The sequence below is a fragment of the Mobula birostris genome, chromosome 3, assembly GCF_030028105.1.
Source record: "Mobula birostris isolate sMobBir1 chromosome 3, sMobBir1.hap1, whole genome shotgun sequence".
Lineage (NCBI taxonomy): Eukaryota > Metazoa > Chordata > Chondrichthyes > Myliobatiformes > Myliobatidae > Mobula > Mobula birostris.
The window spans coordinates 172780389-172800087 of NC_092372.1; the positions used below are offsets into that span (position 1 = coordinate 172780389).

The following is a 19699-nucleotide window of genomic DNA, read 5'->3' on the forward strand; positions in this document are numbered from 1 at the left end:
TCCCAGGGCTGAAACGGCTAACACAAGGGGGCATAGTGTTAAGGTACTTGGAAATAGGTACTAAGGGGATGCCTGGTATAAGCTTTTCACATAGAGAGTGGTGGGTGGGTGGAATGCTCTGCTGGCAATGGTGATGGAGGTGAATGCAATAGGGTCTTTTAAGAGACTCTTAGATAGGTACATGGAGCTTAGAAATGTAGAGGTCTATGCGCTAGGGAAATTCCAGGCAGTCTCTAGAGTAGGTTTCATGGTTGACACAGAATTGTGGGCCGAGGGGTTTGTAATGTGCCAAAAATTTCTCTGTTCTACGCCATTTTTCTCGGCGGTTGATCGGGACAGGACTGCACAAGCGCGTGCAAGTCAGTCCGTGAGGCAGCGGGAATATTTAAAAGAGAGCAATTTGCCGGAGCGGGCGATGTTGTAGCGGGCGACGGAGTAGAGGGAGACAGAGTAGGAAGGCTTTGTCTCGAGAGGCTTCGGCGAGCAGAGGCTGAGGATGAGCTTCACTCCAAGTGAGGTAAGGCCGGGTAAGTTCCTTTAAAAGGAGAACGGTCTGCAGCGGTATTTTATTTGAAGCAAGGAAGGCGGTGAGACTGTAGCGTATTGGGTAGGTCATGACAGCTGAGATCGGCCCCGTGGTTTGTTCATCCTGCAGCATGTGGGAAATCAGGGATACTTCCAGTGTCCCTGACGACTATGTGTGCAGGAAATGTGTCCAGCTGCAGCTTCTGGCAGACCTCATTGAGCGGCTGGAGCTGCGATTGGATTCATACTGGAGCATCCGCGATGCTGAGAAAGTCGTGAATAGCACGTTCAGTGAGTTGGCCACACCGCAGGTAAAGGCTACACAGGCAGAAAGGGAATGGGTGGCCACTAGACAGCGTAGCAGTAGGCAGGTAGTGCAGGAGTCCCCTGAGGTCATCTCCCTCCTAAACAGACATATTGTTTTGGATACTGTTGGGGGAGATGTCTCATCAGGGAAAGCAGCAGCGGCCGAGTTAATGGCACCATGGGTGGCTCTGCGGCACAGGAGGGAAGGAAAAGGAGTGGGAGAGCTATAGTGATAGGGGATTCGATTGTAAGGGGAATAGATAGGTGCTTCTGCGAACGCAAATGAGACTCCAGGAGGGTACATTGCCTCCCTGGTGCAAGGGTCAAGGATACCGCTGAGCAGCTGCAGGACATTCTGGAGCAGGAGGGTGAACAGCCAGTGGTCGTGGTGCACATAGGTACCAACGATATAGGTAAAAAACGGGATGAGGTTCTACAAGGTGAATTTTGAGAGTTAGGAGATAAACTAAAAAGTAGGACCACAAAGGTAGTAATCTCTGGATTACTACCAGTGCCACGTGCTAGTCAGAGTAGAAATAGGAGGATATTTCAGATGAATACATGGCTCGAAAAATGGTGCAAGGGGGATGGATTCAAATTTCTGGGGCATTGGAACCAGTTCTGGAGGAGGTGGGACCGGTACAAACAGGACAGTCTGCACCTGGGCCGGACCGGAACCAATGTCCTCGGGGGAGCATTTGCTACTGTTGTTCAGGAGGATTTAAACTAATGTGGCAGTGGGATGGGAACAAGTCAAGAGAGACACAGGGGTGTAAAATGAGGGTAGAAGCAAGAAGTAGTAAGGTGAAAAGTAAAAGTGGCAGGCTGGCAAATCCAGGGCAAAAATCAAAAAGGGCCACTTTTCAACATAATTGTATAAGGGCTAAGAGTGTTGTAAAAGCAAGCCTGAAGGCTTTGTGTGTCAATACAAGGAGCATTCGTAACAAGGTGGATGAATTGAATGTGCAGATAGTTATTAATGAATATGATATAGTTGGGATCACAAAGACATGGCTCCAGGGTGACCAAGGATGGGAGCTCAACATTCAGGGATATTCAATATTCAGGAGGGATAGACATGAAAGAAAAGGAGGTGGGGTGGCATTGCTGGTTAGAGAGGAGATTAACGCAATAGAAAGGAAGGACATTAGCCGGGAGGATGTGGAATCGATATGGGTAGAGCTACATAACACTAAGGGGCAGAAAACGCTGGTGGGAGTTGTGTACATGCCACCTAACAGTAGTAGTGAGGTTGGGGATGGCATTAAACAGGAAATTAGAAATGTGTGCAATGAAGGAACAGCAGTTATAATGGGTTCAATCTACATATAGATTGGGTGAACCAAATTGGTAAGGGTGCTGAGGAAGAGGATTTCTTGGAATGTATGCAGGATAGTTTTCTGAACCAACATTTCGAGGAACCAGCTAGAGAGCAGGCCATTCTAGACTGGGTATTGAGCAATGAGGGAGGGTTAGTTAGCAATCTTGTCGTGCAAGGCTCCCTGGGTAAGAGTGGCCATAATATGGTGGAATTCTTCATTAAGATGGAAAATGACATGGTTAATTCAGAAACAAAGGTTCTGAACTTAAAGAAGGGTAACTTTGAAGTTATGAGACATGAATTAGCTAAAATAGACTAGCAAATGATACTTAAAGGGTTGACGGTGGATATGCAATGGCAAGCATTTAAAGATCGCATGAATGAACTACAACAATCGTTCATCCCAGTTTGACAAAAGAATAAACCAGGGAAGGTAGTGCACCTGTGGCTAACAAGGGAAATTAGGGATAGTATCAATTCCAAAGAAGAAACATACAGATTAGCCAGAAAAAGCGGCACACCTGAGGACTGGGAGAAATTCAGAGTCCAGCGGAGGAGGACAAAGGGCTTAATTAGGAAAGGGAAAAAAGATTATGAGAGAAAACTGGCAGGAACATGAAAACTGACTGTAAAAGCTTTTATAGATATGTGAAAAGAAAAAGATTGGTTAAGACAAATGTAGGTCCCTTACAGTCAGAAACAGGTGAATTGATCATGGGGAACAAGGACATGGCAGACCAATTGAATAACTACTTTGGTTCTGTCTTCACTAAGGAGGACATAAATAATCTTCCGGAAATAGTAGGGGACTGAGGGTCTAGTGAGATGGAGGAACTGAGGGAAGTGGTGTTAGGTAAATTGAAGGGATTGAAGGCAGATAACTCCCCAGGGCCAGATGGTCTGCATCCCAGAGTGCTTAAGGAAGTAGCCCAAGAAATAATGGATGCATTAGTGATAATTTTTCAAAACTCTTTAGATTCTGGATTAGTTCCTGAGGATTGAAGGGTGGCTAGTGTAACCCTGCTTTTTAAAAAAGGAGGGAGAGACAAACCGGGGAATTATAGACCGGTAAGCCTGACATCAGTGGTGGGGAAAATGCTAGAGTCAGTTATCAAGGATGTGATAACAACACATTTGGAAATCAGTGAAATCATCGGACAAAGTCAGCATGGATTTGTGAAAGGAAAATCATGTCTGACGAATTTCATAGAAGTTTTTGAGGATGTAACTAGTAGAGTGGATAGGGGAGAACCAGTGGATGTGGTGTATTTGGATTTTCAAAAGGCTTTTGACAAGGTCCCACACAGGAGATTAGTGTGCAAACTTAAAGCACACAGTATTGGGGGTAAGGTATTGATGTGGTTAGAGAATTGGTTGGCAGACAGGAAGCAAAGAGTGGGAATAAACGGGACCTTTTCAGAATGACAGGCAGTGACTAGTGGGGTACCGCAAGGCTCAGTGCTGGGACCCCAGTTGTTTACAATATATATTAATGACACAGATGAGGGAATTAAATGCAGCATCTCCAAGTTTGCGGATGACACAAAGCTGGGTGGCAGTGTTAGCTGTGAGGAAGATGCTAAGAGGATGCAGGGTGACTTGGGTAGGTTAGATGAGTGGGCAAATTCATGGCAGATGCAATTTAATGTGGATAAATGTGAGGTTATCCACTTTGGTGGCAAGAACAGGAAAACAGATTATTATCTGAATGGTGGATGATTAGGAAAAGGGGAGGTGCAACGAGACCTGGGTGTCATTATAAACCAGTCATTGAAAGTGGGCATGCAGGTACAGCAGGCGGTGAAAAAGGCGAATGGTATGCTGGCATTCATAACAAGAGGATTCAAGTACAGGAGCAGGAAGGTACTACTGCAGTTGTACAGGGCCTTGGTGAGACCACACCTGGAGTATTGTGTGCAGTTTTGGTCCCCTAATCTGAGGAAAGACATTCTTGCCATAGAGGGGGTACAAAGAAGGTTCACCAGATTGATTCCTAGGATGGCAGGACTTTCATATGATGAAAGACTGGATCGACTAGGCTTATACTCTCTGGAATTTAGAAGATTGAGGGGGGATCTGATTGAAACATATAAAATCCTAAAGGAATTGGACAGACTAGATGCAGGAAGATTGTTCCCGATGTTGGGGAAGTCCAGAACAAGGGGTCACAGTTTGAAGATAAAGGGGAAGCCTTTTAGGGCCGAGGTGAGGAAAAACTTCTTCACACAGAGAGTGGTGAATCTGTGGAATTCTCTGCCACAGGAAACAGTTGAGGCCAGTTCATTGGCTATATTTAAGAGGGAGTTAGATATGGCCCTTCTGGCTAAAGGGATCAGGGGGTATGGAAAGAAGGCAGGTATAGGGTTCTGAGTTGGATGATCAGCCATGATCGTACTGAATGGCGGTGCAGGCTCGAAAGGCCGAATGGCCTACTCCTGCACCTATTATCTATGTTTCTAAGACAGCACACAAACTGTAGGCCCTGAAGGTTATTGGGTTTCAGACATGATTATTCTGGTGTCCGTGTAGCAGGGGGAGCCATGCGGGTAATTGTTCCTGGCATGGATTAGGAAGTGTGTTAGTTGTTGATGCAAATGACACATTTCACTGTATGTTTCCATGCAGGTGATAAGTAAATCTGAATCTGAATTTAAATATGAAGATTTCACTTGATAGGAAAAAACAGAAAGCAAGAGTACTGTATAGATGATGAAATATTGGGAAATACTGAAGTTTAAAGAGATCTGGTTGACCTTGCACACCATTCACTAAAAGCAAACACACAAGTGTAGCAAGCAGTTAGGAAATACTAATGGTATGCTTGACCTTCTTTGTAAGAGGTATGAACACAGGAGCAAAGATGTCCTGTTATCGTTACACACAGACTGGGTGAAAGCACACAAAGGTTTGTGTGCAGTTTTGTCTCTTTGCCGAAGAGAGGATACACTTGTCACAAAATTAATGCATCAAGCTTTCACCAGACTGGTTTGTGGAACAGTACGTCAGTTGTACAGGGAAGGATTGGGTTGACTGGGCTTGTGTTCACCAGAGAGTGAGTGGGAATCTCATTAAAACACACAAAATTCAGATGGGGCTAAAACAGATTGGATTTGAGGAGGATGCCATTCCTAGCTTTAGGTGGTTGGGGAGGCAGAAATTTGGAATGAAGGATCATACTCTCAACGTAGAGGGTATGGTATTTAGGACTTAGCTAAGGAGAAATTTCTTCAGTCGAGGGTGATGAATTTGGAAAACTGTACATCCATCCTCATTCATCCCAACAGTCTCCCAAGCACTTGTTTATACATACGGGATGTCCATAATTTGAGTGTTCATAACTTTGGGAGGGCCTGTACAGCAACAGCAGAATGGCTGGAAGGGTCTACAGCCTATGTCCTGTATTTCTATGTTCTTACATCTAAAAAGCAGCTACCAAGAGGCCTCTGGAGCCAGCTAGCCACGGAAATCAAGGGGGAAGTGATTAGGATGTAGGATATTGGGATGAATTGTTGTGATTGTTCAGGGAATAGAGTGACAATTTCCAACTCAAAGCTGCCCCAGCAATCAGGGGAGCACAGTCAGGTTGACTGGTGACCACAGTGTGTTACGCATTCCCCTTCTGAGGGTTCTAATGCTTTGTAAAAGGAAGCAACGGGAGCATACGGATTTCCAGGTACAAACTCCTGTGAACAAAATTCTGCCTGATGGATTGCAAGCAGATTCACCACCTACAGATTAGCATGTGCTTGAAATAGTTCTTCCAGATGTTGGTTTGTGTCCCCACTGCCTGGCAGTGCCGAGCAACACTTCCACTTTCTGATCTGAGAATTAAGTCAGGGTGCTCTTGATGTTTCAAGAACAGGACAGCAACAGAACCGAGTATGTCCAGCGACTCCTCTCCATCCAGTGTAGTGATTGCTGAACTTGCCCCTAAGGTGAAAAGTTACATGGAATGAGGTTGTGCTGCAACTGTGCTGCAGCAACATATGAACAGCTGGAAGATTCTCCCAAGTTAGTGTCCTGAATTATTGGATTATGTGGATGCAGCAAAAATCAAAGGCTCACCGTATACACACATCCACACTCGCTCTATCAGACCACTTCCCCAAATGCTTGTTTCCCTGCACCTGGAAAATCATGTGACCCAGTTGCAGCCTCAAGAATCTTTGATTTATTTTTATTGTATTTTAATCAGAAAAAATAACTATAGATTGATAATTGTCTAGTTACAGCCCTGTCACAGCTCTTTGTGTGTCAACCTTTTGTATTTGACAAGCATCCACAGAAAAATTACAAAAAAAAACGGTGTAAATTTCTGAGTATGAGAGCCAGGAAAGGATTTTAAGTCAGCCTTCAGAATCAGCAGCATGGTGGAAAGTGGGAATTAGATCGTTTCAGCTCCTTGTAATATATATCAACATATATTACAACAGTTGTATTTTATAATAGACCTTCATAACCAGAACAATTAATCACAAATTGAATAACTGTTGGTGCAATATTGTGAGCAAGAATATGAAATTGTGCTCATTTTTGTTTGTTAAGCTGCAGAGATTAGTTTGCCAGTTGTAAAGCAAAATCTCATTTGTTATACATCACAGGAAAATACATTTAATTTTAACTAGCTTTTCTGTATGCCTCCAGTCATAAAAGCACACATTAGCCAAATTGTATGTGACTGAATGAAATCAGTCAATTACTAAATTTCTAATTAAGTAACTTACAGGAACAGGTTTGAATTAAATAAGGTAAATAATTAAATAAGCTTCAGTAAATAAGGTGTTCACAGGTTTTAGAATCGGAGAATAGTTGTTCTTATGATATTCAGATATATGCACTACATCGTTCTCTTTCAAAGCTTTTGGGTTATTTTAAAAGGTTTCACTTTTGCAAATATAGCAACTTCAAATAGTTCAATGAAGAAATAATTAACTGCTACAAAAAATGTAAAGACATTAAACCAGCACACGCAATACAGCCAATCTATTCACTGTTGGAGCAGCTGGAGCAGTGTTAGTGTCAAGGGCAGTGTTAGCACCCAGTGTTATCACCAGTACATCTGTCAGTTTCAGAGGCTGTGTCACAGCTCTGATATTTCAGGATTGCCACAGATGGCTAGAGCATCACAAAGACAATACTGTAGAGTAAACAATTAGTCTGAGCCATTGAAAAAAGTGCACCTCCTGCCAAAGTGTTGCTGGTAGCAACCTAATAATTTCCCTCATCCACATTTATATCTGCACCACCTATTTACTTCCCTTCATAGGCTGATGAACATGCTACCAGATGTGATCTATATAAACAGAACAAAGAAAATGAACACAAATAGATGTCATCCATAATGATCCATAGTATAGGAGATGCCCAGGGATCATCAATCTCAATGACTGATCAACACCACAAGCCAGACAGCCAAGGTCACTAATGCAATCTCAATGCATCATCGGCGCAGTTTTGATTGCTTTTTAACTTTTGGAATACCAAATCAATACTTCACACTTTTGTTGCCTCATTTCCTGCACTGTTTCAAAAGGAAGTGGCAGGCAACATCGCAATGGTGAGGTAAACTTTGTGGGTCTGGCAGAGGGAGACAGCAGAAGGCAATTTGAAATAGCACTGCATACGTAGGCGTCAGACTGAGTGGAAAACTAAGCAGGTGAGGTGTTCCAGGAATTGGTAAAGTCTAAATATGCAATTTATCTATAACTTCCAGCCTTGAATGTGAATATCAAAGCCATCAGGCTGAAAAGTGCTACAAAACAGCTGGCATTCAGCCATTTGTTCTTTCGTAAAACTTGAGATAACACAGAACTGTCCAGCACTTGCTGTGTGAAAATCTATTGTTGGTCTCCATGGGGACTCTGGGAGTGGGGCTTAGTCTTGCTGGACTTCCCCAGTGTATTCAGATCATTTGAATTGATGTTTTTGCTTGCAGAATGGAGGTTTGGCATTTTAATTGTTTTAATGTTTTTCAATAATTATATGTTTTTGGAAAATGCGTTAAGGAATAATATAATTTACATCAATTACACTTGCAATAATAGACCAGGAAGAGTCCTACAATGATTTCAAAGTGCACCCCACATTCTGAATTGTATACAAGTAGACATATTGTATATGTGTGCATTTGTCAGAGTGAAAAATTCCAAGAGTGGCTCAAGAGGGCAGCAAAGAAGCAATGCAGTTTAGTAGGGAGTTCTTATCATGTTGTTCAAATTGTACTTTAAACTCCTCACTATCATATTTAAGGGGCCTTACTACCTGGCGTAGTCAGCCACTAGGAACATAAGTGGCTGGCTACACCACTTTTTCAAGAGGGGCTTTGGACCTTGTGCCATAAAATTTGTCCTTTTTCTCCTTGTATTCTAACCAGAAAATTGATGCAAAGTAAAATCTACCTTCTTGGTTACTTAGCAAACAACAGATAACTTTGTTTCTTGTCTTTCTGCAACAGCTATCCTATTAATTCCCCCTCCTCCTCTATTCTCCACTCTGGCCTTTTACCTCTTCTCACCTGCCTATTACTCCCCCCGGGTACCCTCCTCCTTCCCTTTCTCCTCTTATCCACTCTCCTCTGCTATCAGATTCTCTCTTCTCCGGCCCTTGACTTTCCCACCCACTTTGCTTCACCTATCACCTTGTAATTCAGGCATCTACCCCACTTCCCTCTCTATCCAGAAGAAGGGTCTCGGTCCAGAAACATTGATTGTTTACTCATTTCCATAGACGCTGCCCAACCTGCTGAGTTTCCCCAGCATTTTGTGTGTGTCGCTTTCAATTTGCAGCATCTGCAGATTTTCTGTTGTTTCCCATCCTATTATTTTACAGACTTAGGGCACAAGTGCCTACTCTGTAGAGTTCCCTTCCTAATCCTCTCCACCACTCCTCCTTTCTGTTCTCTATCCAATATCTAGTTTTCCACAAGGCTTTTAGATTGTCTCTGCTTTGTCAGAGAGCATGTTTCACAAGGCCACCCATACAAAACGTATTTTTATTTAAATACAACTGCAAGAGATATTCTGCTTTCTGCTAAGTTAGAAGTGACAATAAATCATTTAAAATAAGCAAACTAGTTAAAAAGTGGGAAGAGGAACATCATACAAATTGACCAAGTACTTGTCCACCAGCTGTAGTTTGTAGGATTATAGATCTAATTACAATGATGACAACTTTATGAAACTATATGGAAGATCTAATCTGATTATTTTATCTTGAAGTCAGAAGGTTATGAGTTGTAGCACAATACAAGCGTCAGAGCTGTCACTGACTAGTACAGCCTTAGCCGTGTCTTCCTAAAGCTGAGGTCCAAGCCGCTCTCTCCGGTGGATGTAAAACATTCCACTGCATCATCCGAAGAGAAGAGAAAATGCCTTGTCCAACATCTGTCCCTCAGCTAACACAGCCCACCCATTTTAACTGATCGTCCAGATCATTGATTTAAGAAAATTAACTTCAACTCTTCCTCCTAAACAAGTGTTATACTTCAAAAATAATTCATACAGCAAGAAGGATGGCTACGATCTTATCTAAATCTTTTTTTTTCTGTAGGCAAACACCAAGGCTAAAGTTTTATAAGGCATTGGTCAGAGTATACTTGGACTATCGTGAGCTATTTTGGGCCCCTTATCTAAGAAAGGATGTGCTAACACTGGAGAGAGGTCAGAGGAGGTTCACAAGAATGATCCCGGGAATGAAAAGGTTAATGTATGAGGAGTTCAGAAGAATGAAAGGAGATTTCATTGAAACCTATCAAATGTTGAAAGGCCTAGATAGAGTGGACGTGAAAAGGATGGTTCCATAGGGGTTGAGTCTAGGACCAGAGGGCACAGCCTCAGAATAGAAGGATGTTCGTTTAGAACAGAGATGAAGAGAAATACTTTCAGCCAGAGGTGGTGAATCTGTGAATTCATTGTCACAGATGGCTGTGGAAACCCCCAAGTCATTGGGTTTATTTAAAATGGAGACTGACAGGTTCTTGATTAGTATGGGTGTGAAATGTTACAGAGTGAAAGCAGGAGAATGGAGTTGAGAGAGATAATAAATCAGCCATGGTGGAATGGCAGAGCAGACAATGTGCCAAATGGCTTAATTCTGCTTTTTTATGTTTTATGGTCTTATGGTCTCAGAAATTACTCTTATAATACTTGTGCATTGATACTAATCATGTCTTGCATTTGTTTATTTGCCTCCATAAAGCCCCTTATAGCATCATCACGTTCCCTTTTATTTTCGCCATTATGTTTGGTGACTGTGGGCATGGACTGATCATGGCTATAGCAGCTCTAGGAATGATCTTGTATGAAAAGCACCAGAGAAACAAAAAAATGAAAAATGAAGTAAGTGGCTTGCTTCATTAAGTTACCAACCTAGCCAATGACAGGATAACCATCATCAGCCTAATTATGCCACAGTAGGAAATCAAAACCCTAAACCTTTAAAGATATACTTAATTTTAATTTAAGTATTTTAAAATACTTACTGATGAATAATATTTCAATATTAAAATGATTTGTAATTTTTTCTGATACAAATGAGGGACACTTAGAACACATTAAAAGAACTTCAATTTTGTTTAGATTTTAAACATCTTGTTTCATGGACGTTACATTATTCTGCTGATGGGACTCTTCTCGATCTATACTGGCCTCATTTATAATGACTGCTTCTCCAAAGCTTTTAACATCTTTGGATCAGCCTGGAGTGTCAGACCTATGTTTCAGCCAAATGGACACTGGAAGTGAGTATGCCACATGAGAATTCCTCTGAATTCTATAAGGATTCTCGTAAAATAATGGGAAACCCACTCACAGAACACAAATGGGTTTCATTTGCAACACCAGTTATTTCCACTATATTTCCTGCATCTTTATGAGCAAATATCTAACAGATCAATAGGAAACCCCAAAGGGAATTCTTCTGTGAATCAGCAATTGAAATACTACCCATATATGGTTCCTCCTCTCATCAAGGAAGATGTGCAGAAAAGTGTTCTGTCAAGTAAGAGTGGCGTAGGAGTAGAATTAGGAAAAAGCCTCTAGCGTTTGTTAGATAGTAGTTACATCTTAGCTCTATCTATTCCACACAATAGACTATACTTACATCTTAACTCAAGCTAGCCACCTTGGTTTTAGTATTAAATCTGACAAAATCTAATCAATCTCAGCTCTAAAATGTTTGATTAATCTAATCTTTACGGGTTTTGGGGAAGAATTCCAGATTGCCATAAGATAATGTGTCAAAACATGCTTCCTCTCAACAACCCTGAACAATCCAATGATAATTATGTAGGAATAATGCTTCATTCTGGACCTCATTCTTTCCATTATTTAATTCATTTGACCACATTAGACTCCTCGTTTAGTGCCATTATCACGCCATAATTTTGACGTTACAAAGGTTTATTTTCCTCAAGCAAGTAAATAAATAAATTACAATTTTCATAGGGGAAAAAGCTTATGACAAAGAAGCAAACATATAAAACAGTTTAGGCATAAATTTAATTTCAATCTAATCTATTTCAAGCTGGATTTGCATATTTAAACTAACATCCCAACCTGCCAATCTCATAGTTCGTTTTAGACTTGGCAGCAAATCTTATTTCATCTCTGTTAAACTCTAACCCAAAAATGAACACCTTAATATATTGAAGAGGGACACGGGTGGGGGTGACAGCAGAACAGAGGTGGCTGAAGTTTCTGGGAATAGTTCACAAGGTGCAGGATAGAACAGAGGAAGAAGTTCTCAAATAGCAGAGGTAAACAGCCGTGGCTGACAAAAGAAGTTAAGGACTGCGTGGATCTCAAGAAAAGGGCATATAAGGTAGCAAAAGTGAGTGGGAAGTTGGATGATTGGGAAGCTTTTAAAATCCAACAAAAGGCAACTAGAAAAGCTATAAGAAGGGAAAAGATGAAATATGAAGGCAAACTAGCCAATAATAAGCAGGATGCCAAAAGTATTTTTCAGTTATATAAAGAATAAAAGGGAGATGAGAGTTGATATTGGATCACTGGAAAATGATGCTGGTGAGGTAGTGATGGGGGACAAATAAATGGCAGATGAACTTAATGGCATTTTGCATCAATCTTTACTATGGAAGACACTAGCAGTGTGCCAGAGGTCTGTGAGTGTCAAAGTACAGGAGTGAGTGCCATTGCTATTACAAAGGAAAAAGCCCCAGGCAGACTGAAAGGTCTTAAAGAGAATAAGTCACCTGGACCAGATGGACTATATCCCAGAGTCCTGAGAAAAATTGCTGAAGAGATACCGGATACATTTGTCATGATCTTTCAAAAATCACTTGACTCTGGCATGATCCTGGAAGACTGTAAAATTGCAAACATTACTCCACTCTTTAAGAAGTGAGGAAGGCAAAAGAAAGAAAATTATAGGCCAGTTAACCTAACCTCAGTGGTTGGGAAACCATACTAAGGATGAGGTTTTGGGGTGCTTGGAGACTACTGATAAAATAAGTCAAAGTCAACATAGTTTCTGTAAAGGGAAATCTTGCCTGACAAATCTGTTAGAATTCTTCAAGGTAAGGCTGTGGATGTCATTTACATAGACTTTCAGAAGGTATTTGATATAGTGCCTCACATGAGACTGTTTAACATGATGAAATCCTATGGTGTTAAGGAAGTATACTGACATGGATAAAGGAATGGCTGACAGGCAGGAGGCAGCAAGAGGAAATAAAGGGGGACTTTTCTGGTTGACTGCTAGTGACTAGTGGTGTTCCTCAGAGGCCAGTATTGGGACCACTACTTTTCACATTGTTTGTCAATGATTTAGTGGAGTTGGTGGCTTTGTGGCAAAGTTTAAAGATGATACAAAGATAGGTGGAGAGGTAGGTAGTGCTGAGAAAGTAATGTGATTGCAGTGGGACTTAGACAAATTGAAAGAATGAGCAAAAGAGTGGCAGATGCAATATGGTGTTGGGAAATGTACGAAAATGCATTTTGGTAAAAGGAACAATAGTGCAGACTAATATTTAGATGGGGAGAAAATTCAACCATTAGAAGTGCAAAGGGACTTAGGAGTCCTCGTGCAAGACTCCCAGCATGTTAATTCACAGTTTGAGTCTATGGTAAAGAAGGCAAATGCAATGTTGGCATTTATTTCAAGGGGAATAGAATGTAACAACAAGGAGATAATGCTGAAATTATATAAGACACTATTGTCAACAGTTTTGGGCCCCTTATCTCAGAAAGGATGCATTGTCATTGGAGAGAGTCCAGAGGAGGTTCACGAGGATGATTCCAGGAATGAAGGGGTTAACATATGAGGAGCATTTGGCAACCTTAGATCTGTACTCACTAGAACTTAGAAGAATGTGCTAGGATCTCATTGCAATGTACTAAATGTTGAAAGAACTCGATAAAGTGGATGTGGAAAGGATGTTTCCTCTGATGTGGGTATCCAGAACTAGAGAACACAGCCTCAAAATTGAGGGGTGACCTTTTAGAACAGAAATGAGAAGGAATTGTTTAGCCAAAGAGTGATGAATCTGTGGAATACTCTGCCACAGACTGCGGTAGAGGCCAAGTGCGTGGGTATATTCAGAGCAGAAGTTGATAGATTCATGATCGGTTGGGGCATCAAAAGATATGGTGAGAGGACAGGTGTATGGGGTTGAATGGGATCCTGGATCATCCATGATGAAATGGTTGAGGGGACTCGATGGGCTGAATGGCCTAATTCTGCTCCTATGTCTAATATCATTGAATTAAAATTCTGCTTAGTTATTACATTTAGAAATCAAATATATATACTTACTCTACCACAGTCAATAGTATTATACAATACATCTGATTTTTATAATTCATATGGCTTGATAGCTCTATTAGTCATTATCATGCTTTAAAAGGTAGAGTTTAGAAACCCTTTTAGAATTTGTGTGTAAGCATAACACTGTAAACGCAATGTATGTCACATGAAAGTGGCTTAGTTATTGTAACTTCAGTAGTTGTAGGGTCAGGAATTGATTTTGATGATTTCCATATCTCTATATTTTTTCAGTAATGAAACATTACAAAAATCAGCTGTACTTCAGTTGAATCCTGCTCTGCTAGGAGTGTTTTCAGGAAAACCCTATCCATTTGGCATTGATCCAGTAAGTTGCATTAAACTCTGATTCCATCCTCCTTGTTATATCTCCCCATTGTAACTTTGGTATTCTGTTTTCTAAATTGTTGTGTGTGTGTTTTACCTAAGTTCATTTTGTTTCCCTTTCTCTTCCTAAAACAATCATCATCTTGAATCACGTTTAATCTTTCAACCTCTGGATATCTTAAAAAATAAGAAGAAGATCTCAAAAGACCCAGCAAGTGGGAAGATTAAACTGATATAGAGAGGGAGTTGTGTCTCAGGGTACATATTAGAGTTATCAGTACTTGCCCCAGTTAACCATAGCATCTTGTAGCCTTCCAATCTTCCTTTCAGCACCATTTAAAAATCAACTTAGTCATTATCTATACAGTGCTTTTAGTCTGCCCTATTCTCTTAGACTATTTTCTAATCCAGTAGAGTCCTAAAATTTGCACCTAATTTTTAAAATACTGCTCCTGTTGTTTTTGTTTGTATATTCTTGTTGGGTTTTTGCATATTCTTTAATGATAACAATCTAAGATTGCTGTAAGCATGGGTATGACATTTTATCCTTTTTTTCCCCAGATTTGGAACATTGCTGTAAATAAATTAACATTTCTGAACTCCTATAAAATGAAAATGTCAATCATCCTGGGGATTGTTCACATGCTTTTTGGAGTAATTCTAAGTTTATTGAACCACATGTGAGTACAGAGCACTGGCTACAAGATTATAAAAGCACAAAGAAAATGAAAAGTTTGATTTAAAAATATTAGATTATTAGATTAGATTATGAGGACACTCAGTCCTCGTTTATTGTCATTTAGAAATGCATGCATTAAGAAATGATACAATGTTCCTCCAGTATGATATCACAGAAACACAGGACAGGCCAAGACTAAAACTGACAAAAACCACATAATTATAACATATAGTTACAACAGTGCAAAGCAATACCGTAATTTGATAAAGAGCAGGCCATGGGCACAGTAAAAAAAGGTCTCAAAGTCCCGATAGCCCATCATCTCACGCAGACTTTAGAAGGGAGAAACTCTCCCTGCCATGAACCTCCAGCGCCACAAACTTGCCGATGCAGCATCCTGGAAGCACCCGCCCACAGCCGACTCTTGAGTCCGTCGGAAAACTTTGAGCCTCTGATCAGCCCTCCGACACCAAGCACCGAGCACCATCTCTGCCGAGTGCTTCAACCCTGCCCCAGCCGCCAAGCAACAAGCAAAGCAGAGGACTCGGGGCCTTGCCCTCCCGAGATTTCAGATCACACAGTAGCAGCGGCAGCAAAGCAGGCATTTCAGAAGTTTCACCAGATGTTCCTCCGTGCTCTCACGTCTGTCTCCATCAAATCAGGATTGTGCACGGCACCCTACTTGACAGATAACAGATATTCATCACCAGAGTGGCCGCTGCACACTGCGTCGTGCCGCCATCTTCTCCTCTCCTCTATCATGTATCATGTCACAGTTGTCCATCTGTGTGGCTGTAATCAATAGACATTTAAATTCTGCTTTTTTACACTGTTTTGTGTATCCGATCTCAATCAGAATATAATGTAGTTATTTACTTTGATTGGGATCCTGTTAAATACTTCCTAATCCAAATCCATATGGCAAAGTACAAGCAATTCTACACAGATTATCAAACTTCTATAAAGTTGAAAATGTTCTCCCTGACATTACTGAAAAGTGGCCGTGAGATTACTATGAAGGCATGAAAGTTCAATCAAAAGGGTCCCAACCATGGAATGAAGTCTTGGTAAAAAGCCTAAATAAAAATTCATGAATGATTCTTTCTCCGGGGATCATTTCCACCTTCCACTGAATATCAGTGCTAGGAACAGGAGTACACCCAGAACCAGAACTCCAAATCCAAATGCAACTTCCTTTCCATCTCACTCTCCCCTCATGTATTCACAAGCGTGCACTTGTGTGCACACATATACACACAAACACACACACACACACACGTCTCTTTTGTCCTATGCATAATTACTATTCCACCAAATAAATTATAAAGAGCTGAAAATAAAATAAATAAATGCTATTTGGAAAAGTAGTTGGATATACTTCTACTTTTCCAAATAGCTTAGAATCCTTCCTTAGAAGGAAAAGGTAGGTATGATGATCAGTTGGCATATTGAGCATAAAAATAGGCAAATCATAATACAGTTGTAAAGAAAATGTTTGGTTAAGCCACATTTGGAAGATTGTGTGCATTTCTGGTTTCCATAATACTGGAAGGATGTGGAAGCTTTGGGGAGGATGCAGAAAAGATTCATCAAAATGCTGTCTGGATTGGTGTGTATTAGTTAAAGAAAGCTAGGACCAGATGGGAGTATATAAAATTATGAGAGACATAGATAAGTTAGATAGTCAGAGTCTTTTCCCCCAGAAACATGGTAAGCTAGAGGGCATATTTTTAAGGTGAGAGGAGGTGAGTGCAAATGAAATGTGTGTGGCACTTTCTTTCTACAGACACTGATAGGTGCCTTAAACGTGTGGTAGAAGCAGATGATAGCAAAGTTTAAGAGGCATTTAAACAGGCACATGAATAAGCAAGGAACAGAGGGATAAGGGCCATGTGCAGGCAAATGGAATTAGTCAGGGAATAGATGGATGCAACCATCTGCCTGCATATGGGTCCATTTCCCTCTGTTCCCTACCTGCTCCTGAGCTTTACTGTTCCATTTTCTGCAGAGCGTGTTCCTGTATTGTGTTGTTCTATTTTCAGTAATGCCTATAAAATCCCAAAGATTCAAGGTTGTACAATACATTTTGAAGAGACTATGAATTGACTTATCAAAATTCGTTTAACACATAAAGGTCAGTAGGATTCAATAGCAAAAAGCATCTCAATGTTACAGAAAGAAAGAATGCTTTCCTTAGTGTTAAGAGACATAGTACTGGGGTGAAGCACTATGGGATTTGGTTTATAATTAATGAGTGATCTAACTATATAAATGGGAAAAATGCTTTCATTCTCTAGCACTGAATCCTCTACCTTGATCTAAAATGAAATTATTTTTTGAATCTAATGCAGAGTTAAAGCTTGTTTTATACATATGATGAAAGGTTTCCACCTAGTGTTGAAAAAACATATTTGTCAAAAATTCTTTTAGTTGATCAGCTCTTCCAGTAGGTCAGTTGGTTCTGCTTAATCAAGGGTTAAATTGACATTCACATGCTGAGTGTTCCACATTGATAGGACTAACAAAGCAAAAATGTTAGAAAATCCAAAAAGTCTGAATGGTATAATCAAAATTAAAATGTGGTAGATCATGGAGAAAGAGGAAAACTCTGCCTTTAAAGAATTAAAAGAAAATATTTCTAAAATTCATCCCTCTGCAATAGTGCTAAATGAGATTCACCACAGCAGGTGTACAATCTTTTCTACTGCTGAAATTATCAGTGGAAGCTTATTTAGGAACTGGAATAGAATACGTAACTGCAACTGTTTAGAGCTGCCAGTTGAATTAATTTTCACACAATTTTCTTTGCTTCAGTGGAGAGGACCTAGAAGTAATGATGCAGCCATTGTACATCGAAGATTGAAGATAGTAAGAACATAATACCAAAAGGAAACACAGATGGAATAATTAGGAATAATTGCCAGGATTGGATGATAGAATCACTGATTAAGAAATCTGTGAGTTAACAGAGGAAAAAGCAAAGTATAACCCACCACCAAAAGTTAATAGCATTTAGAAACCAGAATATCAATTTGGAGACCTGGGAGTAACTCTGGTGAGAACCGTGGGTTATATAAGTCTGGGTTACCTTTAGGCACTAGTTTGTATCACATTGTATAATTCTTGAAACATTCTTGTGCCCAGACACTGCAATTTAAATGAGAGCTTCTGCCTTTTATAAAGGATAGTCTGTTTATAGTCCAATCGCTTTAAACTTGTCTATGCACACTGCAGCACAAAAGAACCTAAAGATACAACAGAGTGGTAATTTGTTTCGAAGTACCTCATTCCATACATGTTCATTGACACAATGGCAGAGGTGGACAAAAAGATCAGCAATTATCACCAGTGGATAGTTATTCAGAGATACATCCTGCTATTTACAAATTATCAGAATCAGAATCAGCTTTAATACCACCGCCATAAGTCGTGAAATTTGTTAACTTAGTAGCAGCAGTATAATGCAATACTTGGTAGAGAGAAAAAAACTGTGAATTAAAGGATATAATTGATATAAATTGATATATATTAAGTAGTTAAACAAGCAGTGCAAAAAAAAAGTAGTGAGGTCATGTTTGTGGGTTCAGTGTCCATTCAGAAATTGGACATTATGGGCTAGTCTACAAATATTGTCCTGTGGAATTATTTGAGAATGAGAGCAGAATACACGAACTGAATTCTTTAGAATGTGGGGCTGGCAGCTCCATAGGGTAATGTCCATTTCTGAATTGACCCCACTGGAGTTCTTTGGTTGGTGGAAGTTTCCCTAATTAGCGTGAGGCAGACAGATAACATAGCTACAGATTTATTGATTTTATTTATTTGGAGATATAGCATGGTGTAGTCCATTCTAGCCCTTTGAGCCATACTGCCCCAGCAACCCCTAACAACCCGAATTGAACCCCAACCTAATGATGGGACAATTTACAATGACCAATTCAATATCAATAGACTTGTCTTTGAACTGTGGGAGAAAACTGGAGGACCCAAGGAAAACCATAAGATAGGATCATAAGATATAGAAGCAGAGGTAGGCCATTTGGCCTGTCGAGTCTTCTCCACCATTCAGTCATGGGCTGATCCAATTCTTCCAGTCATCCTCACTCCTCTACCTTCTCCCCATAACCTTTGATGCCCTGGCTAATCAAGAATCTATCTATCTCTGCCTTAAATGCACCCAATGACTTGGACTCCACAGCCGCTCATGGCATCAAATTCCACAGATTTACCACCCTCTGACTAAAGTAATTTCTCCACATCTCTGTTCTTAAAGGATATCCTTCCATCCTGAAGTCATGCCCTCTTGTCCTAGACTCTCCTACCATGGGAAAAAATTTTGCCATATCTAATCTGTTCAGGCCTTTTAATATTCAAATTGTTTCTATGAGATCCCCCCTCATTCTCCTGAACTCCAAGGAATACAACCCAGGTGCATGACCATACTCTTTCCAACATTGTATTTCATTTGCCACTTCTTTGCCCATTCCCCTAAACTATCCAAGTCTCTCTGCAGGCTCTCTGTTTCCCCAACACTACCTGCTTCTCCACCTATCCTTGTATCATTGGCAAATTCAGTCAAAAATCCATTAATTCCATAGTCTAAATCATTGACATGCATCATAAAAAGCAGCGGTCCCAACACCGAACCCTGTGGAACTCTATTGGTAACTGGCAGCCAGCCAGAATAGGATCCCTTTATTCCCACTCTCTGTTTTCTGCTGATCATCCAATGCTCCATCCATGCTAGTAACTTCCCTGTA

General features: G+C 40.5%; 1 protein-coding gene across 1 annotated transcript in view; it reads left to right on the forward strand.

Annotated features, from left to right (window-relative positions):
- Nucleotides 1-19699, forward strand: part of LOC140195710 (V-type proton ATPase 116 kDa subunit a 1-like) — a 106926-nt gene that overhangs the window by 56158 nt on the left and 31069 nt on the right. Inside the window, exons 11-14 of the mRNA XM_072254420.1 lie at nucleotides 10349-10488; nucleotides 10729-10889; nucleotides 14168-14261; nucleotides 14822-14940. Of these exons, the coding sequence (XP_072110521.1) occupies nucleotides 10349-10488; nucleotides 10729-10889; nucleotides 14168-14261; nucleotides 14822-14940 (514 nt within the window). The remainder of the gene's footprint in view (nucleotides 1-10348; nucleotides 10489-10728; nucleotides 10890-14167; nucleotides 14262-14821; nucleotides 14941-19699) is intronic.